At 43.4% G+C, this 11,412-nt stretch overlaps 1 protein-coding gene across 1 annotated transcript; it reads right to left on the minus strand.

Moving 5' to 3' along the window:
• Positions 1–10,005: 10,005 nt before the first annotated feature.
• LOC110560147 (nitric oxide synthase-interacting protein-like) lies at positions 10,006–10,872 on the minus strand. Its single transcript, XM_060376925.1, has one exon. The coding sequence runs from the start codon at positions 10,870–10,872 to the stop codon at positions 10,006–10,008; it is 867 nt and encodes a 288-aa protein (XP_060232908.1).
• Between the last annotated feature and the right edge of the window lie 540 nt (positions 10,873–11,412).

Below are 11,412 nucleotides of genomic sequence, written 5' to 3' on the forward strand. Positions count from 1 at the left end.
ATAGGTTGTCCTTGGTCATGGTGTCTCTTTACAGCTATAGAATGGTAACTAAGATGATATAACAAACAATAAATATTACTAGATTTTCTAGAGTTGCACTGTCTGCACAGTAGTCCTCTATGGTTACGAACTGCCATTGTATGCTACTTATTTATAGGTACTTTGGTATTGAGGGTGTGACGGTTAGTTGAATTGCCAACTTGGCTCAGTCTAGAATCACCTGAGAAGAGAGTCTCAATGAAGGACTGAATAGGTTAGGGTACCCATGTGGGCATTCGGGGTCGGTGGGAGTACCTTGGTTATTTCACCTGAAGTGTGATGCCCCATCCGCTGTGGGGAGCACCATTCTCTCAGCGGGGCATCGTGGGTTGTCTCAGAGAAGAAAGAGCACACTGAGCATTCATACGCATGCGTTTAGTTGCCCTGCTCTTGACTATGGGTGTGGCATGACCAGCTGCTTCCAGTTCTGGCCACCTTGACTTCCCTGCAATGATGGAGTGCGACCTGGACTCATAAGCCAAAATAAACCCCCTTTCCCCAAATTGCTTTTGTCATGGAATTTTATTATAGCAAGAGGAAACGAAACTAATTCAGGAAGTAATTTAAAGACTAGTTTATTATGGCTTCCTTATCTTTCTTTCATAGACGCTGAGATATGCATTTTATCTTGCCTTCATAAAAAAATAATGTGAAGTGTCAGTGAGAGAGCAGAGTGTGTACAGGTGTCAGCAGCCAAGGCTGGCACCCTGAGTTCAATCCCTTGAACCCATGTGGAAGGAAGAACGAACCAGTTCTCCAAAATTATCATCTGACCTCCAGGCATACAGAGAGCTTTCAGTGTTCTGAGCCCATGGACGTTCTGGAGAAAATGGCATGTCTATGTGGCTAGAACCGTCAGGGTCACAGCCTGGGGCCCTGGCAGACCTCACAAGCAATCTCAGCCACCCTCTTCCACACCCTGGCCAAAAAGACAAGTGATAATGAAAAGCAGAGAAAGGGAAGAGGAACAACAAAGAGGCTGTGATCCCCCACCCCCTGTGAAAAGTCCATCCACCTTCAGCTTTAAACAGAAGGCAAGATGTATTCTGGATTAGAGAGCCTTGGTTGGTCAAGGTGGTTCCCTAGCTGTTGTGGCTCCAGTCTGTTCCATAAGGTTTTCTGACAAGTGGTCAGAACTGTCTGAACTCTATTCCCTTTTAAAACACTTTTTCTTTTCCTATTTATTTAAAAATCTTTTTTATTCTTTTCTTATATATTACAGCCTGGCCAGTTTTTTCTTCCCTCCCTTCTCCCAGTCTCTTCTCCCTACCTCCTATATCTCCCCTAGATCCACCACCCCCACACACACACACTCTGCGTACCCTCAGAAAAGAGCAGGCTTCCCAAGGACATCATAACAGGCTACAATAAGACCAGGCACATACTTTCACATCAAGTCTGGACAAGGCAACCCCGCAGAACGTAAAGGGTCCCACAAGTATACAAAAGAGTCAGGGACAGCCCTCACTCCCACTGTTAGGATTCTTACAAGAACACCAAGCTACTCAGCCGTAACATATTCAGAGGACCTAGGTCAGACCCATGCAGGTTCCCCAATCTCTCAAGTTCTAACGGGTCCCAGCCAGTTGATTCTGTTAAAAATGCTTTTTCTTCTTTCTTCTTACTGTCATGTCTATGTATGATGTGTCTGTGTGGACACGCACGTGCCACAGCACATATGTGGAGATCAGAGGACAATTTTAGAGTCACCTCTCTCCTTCTACCTTTACATGTGTTCTAGGGATTAAACTCATGTTCTAGATTCTTTTGGCCAGCACCTTTGCCTGCCTGCCAAGCCATCTCACTGGCCCAGGGAAATCTGTCCTAAGAGACAAGATTCCTCATATGGTTGGTGCCAAGGCACTAATCTTTACCTTCTTATAGCATGGGTCCACTGAGGAAATTCCAATTTCTTGAAGTTCATAGTTTTAAAAGTCTGATGGTTAAAGGGAGAGGCACAATGTCTCTTTTTAAAGTGTCTTTGCTTTTGCCATAACATCTATACCTTGAGAGGCCCACGGAAGTCCCAGGTTTTGCCCCAAACATTATATCTGGCTGTTCCTGAGTTGTATATTTTACTTACTTATTATTTATTTATTCATTCATTCCTTCATTTATTTTTTGAGGCAGGGTTTCTCTGTGTGGCCGTGGTTGTCTTTGAACTCCTCCTGTAGATGAGGTTGACCTCAAACTCAGAGAGCCACCTGCTTCTGCTTCCAAAATGCTGGAATTAAAAAAAGGTATGTGCTACCACCACCTAGTGAGCTGTGTATTTTTAATAATAAACTGGAAATAAGTAACCTTGGTTTTGTGACTTCTGTGAGTCCTTCTAGTAAGCTGTAGAAACTGAAGAGAAGGCCATGGAACTTCCAAGGGTCAAAAGCACAGGTAACAGGGACATGATGTGGGAAGCAGGGGTAATTTGGTTGCACCAACCCTTTAATCTATGGAGTCTGGGCTGTCCTCTGGTCGGTAGATTCTCTAACTCCTTGTCTTCTTGAAGGAAAGGATTCAATCAAGAGACACAGACAGTTGGAATAGAAGTTTATTTAGCAAAACTAAACAGAACAAGTGCTCCAAAGACAGTTTGAAGTGGGTTGCCTCCAGGCAAAGAGCAGCCTGCTGGTTCAGTGTTGTAGATTTTATTTTGGTGTGTGTGTGTGTGTGTGTGCCCAAGGAGGAAAGCATTGGATCCCCTGGCGTGGAGTTGCAGGCAGTTGTGAGCTGGCCTACTTCTGGGAGTGGAACTGCAATCCTCTGGCAGAGCAGCAAGACCTCTTAACTGCTGAGCCATCTCCCCAGCCAGTGTGTCTTGAATTTTAAAGAAAATTAAGTAATATTTGTGAGGTAGGTAGCATATTTATGAGTTAAAGTAACCATTTTCTCCTATCCCAAGGAACAGTGAACCCTATCCTCCTTTTAGCTGTTTCTTTCCCCAATCTCCATAAAAATCGAAGGCTGTTGAGCAAGAAGGCACATAGTATAATGACGGTGTCCCGAAGACACGCACCCTTCACTAGTGCACATGAGGGAGAACGCCCTGGTGCCTTAGTTTCCAATGTAGAGAAAACATGCTAAATGCAGCTTCAAGTATATTTAACCACAAAGAGGCCTTGTGACTGTCAGGGGACACAGCTACAGTTTTTCCCAGTTACTGTGTGTCTAACTCCTTGCTGACCCACGATTGGTATCAGGACTGAATTTGATGATAGGGGTCCTGGATAATTGGTTGGTGTGGGAGCCTAGTTGTTTTTTGTTTGTTTAAATACATTTGGCATCAGAACCAAACTGAGGCGAGCACTGAGAGTCCTGGAGAGGAGGAAGGAGTTTCCTTTGGTTGGGAACAGAGCCGCTGGCTCTCACAGCAGGTGAGAACCAGCCTGATGGTGTGGGGCCTGCCCCCATGTCTACTGACATCTGCACCTGGCGCTGCAGTGTCTGGAGGGACAGAACCACTGCAAAGCCGCTTCCGGGACGGCCTCAGCCGAAGAGCAAAGAGTAAAAACGGTACCCATGGAAATTTCCCGTTTCCAAGGAGGACAATGAATAGCGCTACTTTATGTCACTTTGAAACTTTTCTAGGGAGTCGCTGGCAAGCTGCCTTCTGGCTTAACTTTATTCTGCATTATGAAAATTAAAACCTAAAGCAAAAGAAAATAAAACCTGCCACAGAAATCAGCATGAATCATAGTTAAGGCAAAGAAGGAGGCAGTTTAGACTTCCTGAAGGCAAGACTTTGGCTAAAAGAAAATATATAAATTATTAAATTATCTGCATTTTGAGTGTGATAACTGTTGGGTGAGTACCCTTGTATTACCACCATTTGAGGTGGCATAGCTATAAATAGAGCAATTCTTTTCAAACCACCTCCAAACGTACACTTGCTTCAGATTTAAAAAGCTAGGAAGGCTTTTTACTTAAATTAGATAAGAGAGCAGAACTAAGCCTAGAAAATTGTCTCAGTACTGACTAATGTCACCATTTTATTTTTAACCTGTAACATAGATCATAATAGGAACTTACTTTAAATTCCAAAATGACTAACTTTTTTTTTTTTTTTGCTTAAGGGAAACTAGTTGAAAATTATGCCTAATATTATGATAACTTACTTTCATGCAAAATTTTGGGGAAATTTTTTATGGAGCATATATTTGGTAGAAAACTTTGCTGCATGATATTGTGGGTAGAATTACTGAACTACAGTTTATTGTTTAATTCTGATTTAATACTGTGAATGAAGAAACCTACACAAGTTGATGTTAGTATGTCTAGGGCATACGACGCATACAATTTAAGCTAAAAAATCTGTGCATAATTTAATCCAAAAGTTTCACTCAGAACAAAAATTAAAAAGTTAAATATTTATGGTTAATTACAGAACCTAAATGTCACTGGAAATTTGTGCAGAAGACAGTCTCCTTGGAGAAAGAGCGTCCCAATCTTATCCTGAATGCCTAAATAGAGTGAATTATCAACAACCAATATACATTTATTTTCTATGAACAATTTCCCATTTACCTGGGTTGTTTCACTGATCTGCTTTTACAATATATATTAACAATGATTTGCTTTAACAAACAAAACAGTGTTCATCTTTTTTTGTTTGGTTGGTTGGATTTTTGTTTTGTTTTGTTTTGTTTTTCAAGACAGGGTTTCTCTGTGCATCCTTGACTGTCCTGGACTCGATTTGTAGACCAGGCTGGTCCCAAACCTACAGAGATCCACTTGCCTCTGCCTCTCTTAGTGCTGGGATTAAAAGCATGAGCCACCATGCCTGGAAACACTTTATCTTAATAGGAGATGGTAACAAATGTAATTTAAAAACAATATCAGAAAACCCAGGCAGTTAACATTATTTTTATTGCTTAGTTTCTTTAGTTTCCTGACATACTTTCTTAAATTTTTACCACATACTTTTGCTTATATACCATTTGAGGGCCTCTTTATAACAATTACTTTTTTGCTCATCACTTTCTACAGAAAATCAGCAACTTAATTTAGTCTTGCTTCTAGAATGTTCCTCCTTCTGCCTACTTCCTTTCACTTTGGCTCAATATATTACCTGACAGAAAAATTCAGTCCATGGTCCATGGATATAGTCTTTCACAGTCTGGAGGGCATGGAGGTCAGAGTAGTGGCAGGAGCTTGTGGCAGTAGCAATGTACAGAGGCTGCTTGTCACAAGGCATTGATCAGGAAACTGAATGCTTAGCTGGGAGTGGAACTGGCCCTAAGTATGACAGCTAGCCCTCCCTCCCAAGTCCAAAAGATTTCATAATCTCCAAATCAATGCCACCAGCTGGGAACCAAATGTTTAAGCATATGAGCTTGTGAGGGCCCTTTCACAATTCAATCCATACCAGCTGCTTGGAGGCTTGCTCTCATTCTGAACGACCTTTGGCTCTGCACCCTCGTCACCGCACTTCTGAGCCAGCATACTTGACAGAGGATTTTGGGAGACACCTAGAAAAAAACAGCTAAAGATGGCTTACCTTTGCGTAAAGTCGATGAGACCCGCAGAAGCATACTCCCAGCATCATGTTCCGGAGCCTCCACTCCGAGATGTCTGTGTGCCTAGCAGGGAACCAGGCAGGCAGGGGGACCATGACCCAGGGAAGTGGAAAGAGATAATAGACTTTTTATTGCAATTAAAACTTCCAGCTGTTGCCAGTTTTCCAGAACCTAACTGGCCATGTGACTACATTGACAGGAACCCTGAAGGGGGCCTAGACTGAGGAAGGCCTCTAAGATTGAAAACCACCTCACCTGATATAAAGGGAAAATATAAAAATCCTTCTTCCCTCCTCAAGAAAAGGAGAATGACTAAGGCCAAGGGCAAAGAATGCAGTCAAACCTTGAAGGTCTATTTTGTATTGTTAAGCAAACATCCTCTTCTTATTCACAATGGATATAAAAGAACTTGAAGGCAAGTATAGAGAGAACTGAGTAATTGAAAGAACATTTATTTGCATAAAAGTATTAGCTCTTTGTGCGTATGTGTGTGTATGTGAGTGTGCACGTGTGTGTGATGAATGAACCCAAGTGAGCATGATAAAAATGAAGCCTCTTGGCCACGCTGACCTCTAGGTTTCTCTCTGGCACATTCACTGGCCTGCAAGTGTGTTCCCTTTTGGTACTAGGAGCCCCAGCTTGCCACACTCCTCAGTCATACATACATGCATTTATTAAGCCCACTGTATTTCTGGTTCTTGCTGGACTCTGTAATCCTTGTACATCAGGTGTCTGTGTTTGATCCAACAGACCCAGATGCAGCAGACTAGGTTGAGTCTATTAGTTATTGGTCCAATGACAAACCCTGTCTCAAAAAGAAAATTACAGTGTAGATTTACTCAGAAAGACACCATTGTCAGCTTCTGACCTCCATATATATGCACACACATGATGAACATGTACACAGAGAGAGAGAGAGAAAGAATCGGTGCATTTTAAATAACTCAAAATAGAGATATAGTGCTTATAAGATGCATTTGGAAAAATAATTGAAAACCCTTGCATTTTAGAAGAAACAACAATGAACTAAACAAATGAGGTTGGGACTAGGTAACAGTAGCAACTCTTCCTTATCTGTATGAAGCTCTGGTTTGGTCATTAGCATTGGGGGAAAAATACTCATTGACAAGAAAACAAAGTGGGACTGTTGGATTAGCAATTGTCTCCTCTGAGGACATGAAACTGATGGTCACTCACATACAGTAGATGCTCAGTCATTGCTCAGCATATGACAATATGTCACAACCCTTACAGACAGCGGAGCTAATAAAGGACAGAACAGTTTTCTGACTACTTTCTCCAGTTTCTGAACAAACTTTTCAATGCTATAAAACTACCGCTGTGCGTTCCTTCTGAGGTTGTTGTTTATAGGGGCTGGTGGTATAGCATCCATAGGTAAAGCACTTTCCTAGCATGTGTGAGGCCTGAGTTTTGTCCACAACACCTCCCTCCATAACCAAAAAATTATATTCTATGATTTGCATAGGAGAGTGGTCCTCAACCTTCCTAATGATGAGACTCTTTAATACAGTTCCTCATGTTGTAGTGGCCCCCCAGCCACAGAATTATTTTTGTGGCCAATTTTGCTGTTATGAATTGTAATGTAAATAGTTGATGTTTCTGATGGTCTTAGGCAATCTGTGTGAAAGGGGTCATGACCTGCAGGCTGAAAACCGCTAGCACAGAGAAATGTTCACCCTACAGAGACGCTTGAATATCTAGTACTCACAAACAAATAGAATAAACCACTGTACTAGTCTATTTTGTCCTGCTGAGTTGAAATTCTTGGGACTATAAAATAAAGTGGTTTTGGATCATAGTTTTGGAGGATCAAAACAGCTCAGTTGTGGCATCCTGATGAGGCTCTCTGACTACATCATAACATGGCAAAAAAAAAAAAAATGGCTCAGTTGGCTCATGTACCCTGCTGTGCAACCTGATGACTCACGTTCCATCCTCAAACCCACATACAAAAGCCAGATACAAAATCCAGATGTGATGGCACACATCTGTAATCCCAGCACTCCTACGGTGAGATAGGTCACATAGAGAGAATTTCCCAGAAGGCCGTGGACCAGCTAGCTTGTAATATATGGTACAGAGTAAGGGTCTCTAGGCAAGAGTGGAGTAGCCCCCAAACCAAGAGAGCTCCTCTCCAAGCCAGTTGCCTCTTTGAACTTTCCCATGCTAATTACAGACATCTTGCTCTTATCTACCAATAAGCATTTCATATTAATAAGCATTTCAATTCATTTACTCTCTCAACTCAAAAAAAATTTCTTTTGAAAGGAGAATTCACGTCCATAAACATGAATGAAGATTTATTATCTGTGATCACAAATAGAAGGCAACTACAAATACCCTCATGGTCAAATGCTTGTCCTCTAATTCACCCCAAAGCTGTTTCCACCACAGTGTGGTTTCTAAAAGCCTTTGCTGTCTGTCTCCGGTGGTCAACACCCATTTCCTACTTGGCCTCAATCTTTCCAAGAACTGAAGCTGTTTATCAAATAATTTCAAAGGCCTTATGTCTCCAAGCTGGCCCCTTGAGGAACCCTCCCCTCTACACCTCCAGGAATGTGATACTCATCTTTTGTGTAGCTACACAGGCACACATAGAGACACTACAAAATTGGATGGTTCCTATGCCTATCATTTTAGGAAAAAAATTAAATCCAAAAATTGCTGAGGTATCAAAATACAAGCAGTTCATTTCTGAGACATTTGAATTGTACTCATCACTCAGTAATGACTTTGGAAAAAGCATAAAAAGCCATTATGTCCTTTTCTTTTTTTTAGCAGATAGCTTTCTCTTCTAAAAGCACCCCACAGTGACATTTATTTATTTTTAGAGTCCTGTGGCGAGCACACTGTCCCAAGGTATGACTGATCTATTCATTTCTGTTCTCTTTAGTGTTGAAAGCAATTACAACAGCTGAATCAACTGTGTTGTAAACCCAGGTAGTGGCCACCAACCCCAAGTGGCTTAGTGACACCTTGGGCCTTTGTTTAATGGACTGTCATTATCTTCCTGGTTCCATTCAGAATCATGTTAGCTTTGATGAGTTTTTTTGGGACCATAAATTGTTACATAACTATAAATGCAACTGTAAATGCAAAACTCCCTGTTGTGATGTTTTCTTTTGTTTTTTTAATTTCTGGATATTGGCTGCTTCATTTGAATACACAAGTCTCCCATCCCTGTTCCTAGTTACTTTTCCCCTTGAAAAGTCCTTAGATTTTGTTTCTTTGAAACTTAGACACCAGAAGTGGTGGAAGAGAGGAAACAGGATGGGCCTACTATAGAGGGTCCTCTGAAAGGATCCTCCCAACAAGGGACTGAAGCAGATGCTGAGACTCACAGGCAAACTTTGGGCAGAGTGCAGGGAGTCTTACGGAAGAAGAGGGAGGTGGAGATAGAAGGACATAGAGGGAGCAGGAGCCCCACAAGGAGACCATCAAAGCTAAAATATCTGAGCCCTGGGGGTCCTACAGAGATTGATGCACCAACCAAGGACCATGCATGGAGAGGACCTAGACCCCTTGCTCAGATGTAGCCAACTGACAGCTCAGTCTCCATGTGGGTTCCTAAGTAAGGAGAGCAGGGGCTTTCTGTTGCCTGCTCATTGATTACTTGCTCCTGGTGATGTGGCCTTGCCAGGCCACCAAGGAAGAGGATCCAGGCAGTCCTGATGAGACCTGACAAGCTATGGGCAGACAGGAGGAAAATTCCTCAGTACACTAGGGGAAGGGGATGGGGTGAGAAGGGAAAGGGGGGGCTGGGAGGAATTGAGGGAGGCGGTTATATAATGAATAAATTGTGAAAATAAGTCTTTAAAAATATTTTAAAAAGCAAAAAGAAACTTAGAATTCCTAGTGCCTGTGTTTCCAGGTTGTTTGCTCTTTGCATGACATTTTTAAAATATTTAAAACTTTATTTTTATTTCACATGTATGCCTCCTGCACGTGTGTGCACGTACCGTTTGTGTGCAGGGCTCACAGAGGCCGGAGAAGGGTGTCGAAAGCCCTGGAACTGCCGTTACAGATTGTTGCGAGCTGCCATGTGGGTGCTGAGAACTGAGCCCAGGTCCCCTGCAAGAACAGCAAGTGCTCTTAGATGCCGCCTCTCCAGCTCCACCTTGTTCATCCTTTTCTTCGTTTGATGGAGTCTTGTTAAACAAAAACGATTCTTTGCAAGTGAAAATCTAGAACATGGAAGTAAAGAGAAAAGCCGAAATGTTCAGTGAGAAATGTTCAGTGAGGGAATGCATCAGGAGACTAGAAGGCAGAAGCATTAGACAGTTTTGCACTTATTAAAATGGTTTGAATGTCTGATTTTGTTTTTGTTTGCCTCTTGGTTGATCTTTAAAGAATTTGAGATTTTTCTTCTTTTTCTTTCTTTCTTTTTTTTGTCTGTTCGTATGCCGGTTTTATTAGGTCTTAACTCAGGCCTGCATCACATTTCCACCTGTAACTTCCCTCCGGAGCCTGCAAAGCCTGTACCGCCCAGTTGCAGCAAGATGATGTCGCCCTCTGTCAGCTTATCCCCATTCACAGGGTCCACCATGTCCTTCCGGATCAGTCTCTCCACGTACTCCAGAGTGACCACCGCCCCAGAGGGCCGCAGCACTGCACAGGGTGTGCCATTGTTCAGGCTGTCTCCGGTCACTGCACAGACGTAGCGCTCACTGCCTGTGACATGGTCCAGTTGCGTGAAGCGCACTGACGTCAGGTCCGACATGCGCAGTGGCTTCCCAGACATAGGGCAGGTCACGGTGCGGGATGGCTTTTCCAGCTTAGTGGCCTTTGCCTCAGGAGTCAGTGAGGGAATCCAGAAGCTGGGCAGGGATTTGTCCTTGTCCTTGCCTAGGGGACCCTCACTGGGCCCTAGCTGCTCAACATCTGTGTTGGGCAAGGTGGCAGCCTTGGGCATGAAGGGGTTGAGGGGCCGGCTCACCAGGGCTGCTTCCTTCTCCAGGAAGCCTCGAACTTTGTCCTGTGCTGCAGCAGCTCGCTGAAGCTCTTTCTGCTCTTTCCTCCGGGCTCCTCGCTGCTCCTCATACGCCTTCATCCGCCGGGCAATCTCCTTCTTCTGGTGTAGGATGTACTCCAGGATCGCCTCCCTTTCATACAGGTAGCCGTCTGGGGTGACCACTGGATCATGGCAGGGCTGCAGAGAGAGACAGCAGCAGTTGAAGTTCTTCATGGCATCCCGGCTCAGTCGAATGTTCAGGGTCCCGTAGCCTGAGGCCTCTCTGTCCTTCCTCTTCTCGTAGTAGGTGTAGACAGCCCCTGCAGAGCAGTTCTTGCTGTGTCGTGTCATCCTCACAGACGATTTTCTGACTTGTGGTGGTTTCAACTGTGTCCTGAACTGGAAAAAGAATACTGGTTTTTCACTCCACTCCATCCCTCATTAGTTTTTTTTTTTTTTTTTTTAAGTCAGTTTATAAAGAAGGGGTAGGGAGAGTTATTGATGAGGGGAACAAAGACATTTTTTTTTTTTCTGGTTCAGTCATAAGGCAAAACCAAATGTGCACAAATGCAGAACAAATGTAATGGAAAGGATGGATGGACTTGTCTCTCAAGAATTCAGAAGAGCACACTTGATCTCAGCACTCAGGAGCCAGAGGCAGGAGGATCTCTGTGAGTTGGAGGCCAGCCTGGTTTACAAAGCAAGTCCAGGACAGCCAAGGGATACACAAAGAAAACCTGTCACAAAACAACAACAACAACAAAAAGGCGGGCATGGTGGCACACACCTTTAGTTCCAGCACTTAGGAGGCAAAGGCAGGAGGATCTCTATGAGCTTAAGGCCAACTTGGTCTACAGAGTGAGTTCCAGGACAGCCAGGGCTACACAGAGA

Source organism: Meriones unguiculatus, chromosome 2, assembly GCF_030254825.1.
Source record: "Meriones unguiculatus strain TT.TT164.6M chromosome 2, Bangor_MerUng_6.1, whole genome shotgun sequence".
NCBI classification, from domain to species: domain Eukaryota; kingdom Metazoa; phylum Chordata; class Mammalia; order Rodentia; family Muridae; genus Meriones; species Meriones unguiculatus.

Bases quoted from the DNA above. Each gene is read 5' to 3' on its own strand.
- LOC110560147 (XM_060376925.1), bottom strand. From the start codon at position 10,872: ATGACACGACACAGCAAGAACTGCTCTGCAGGGGCTGTCTACACCTAC.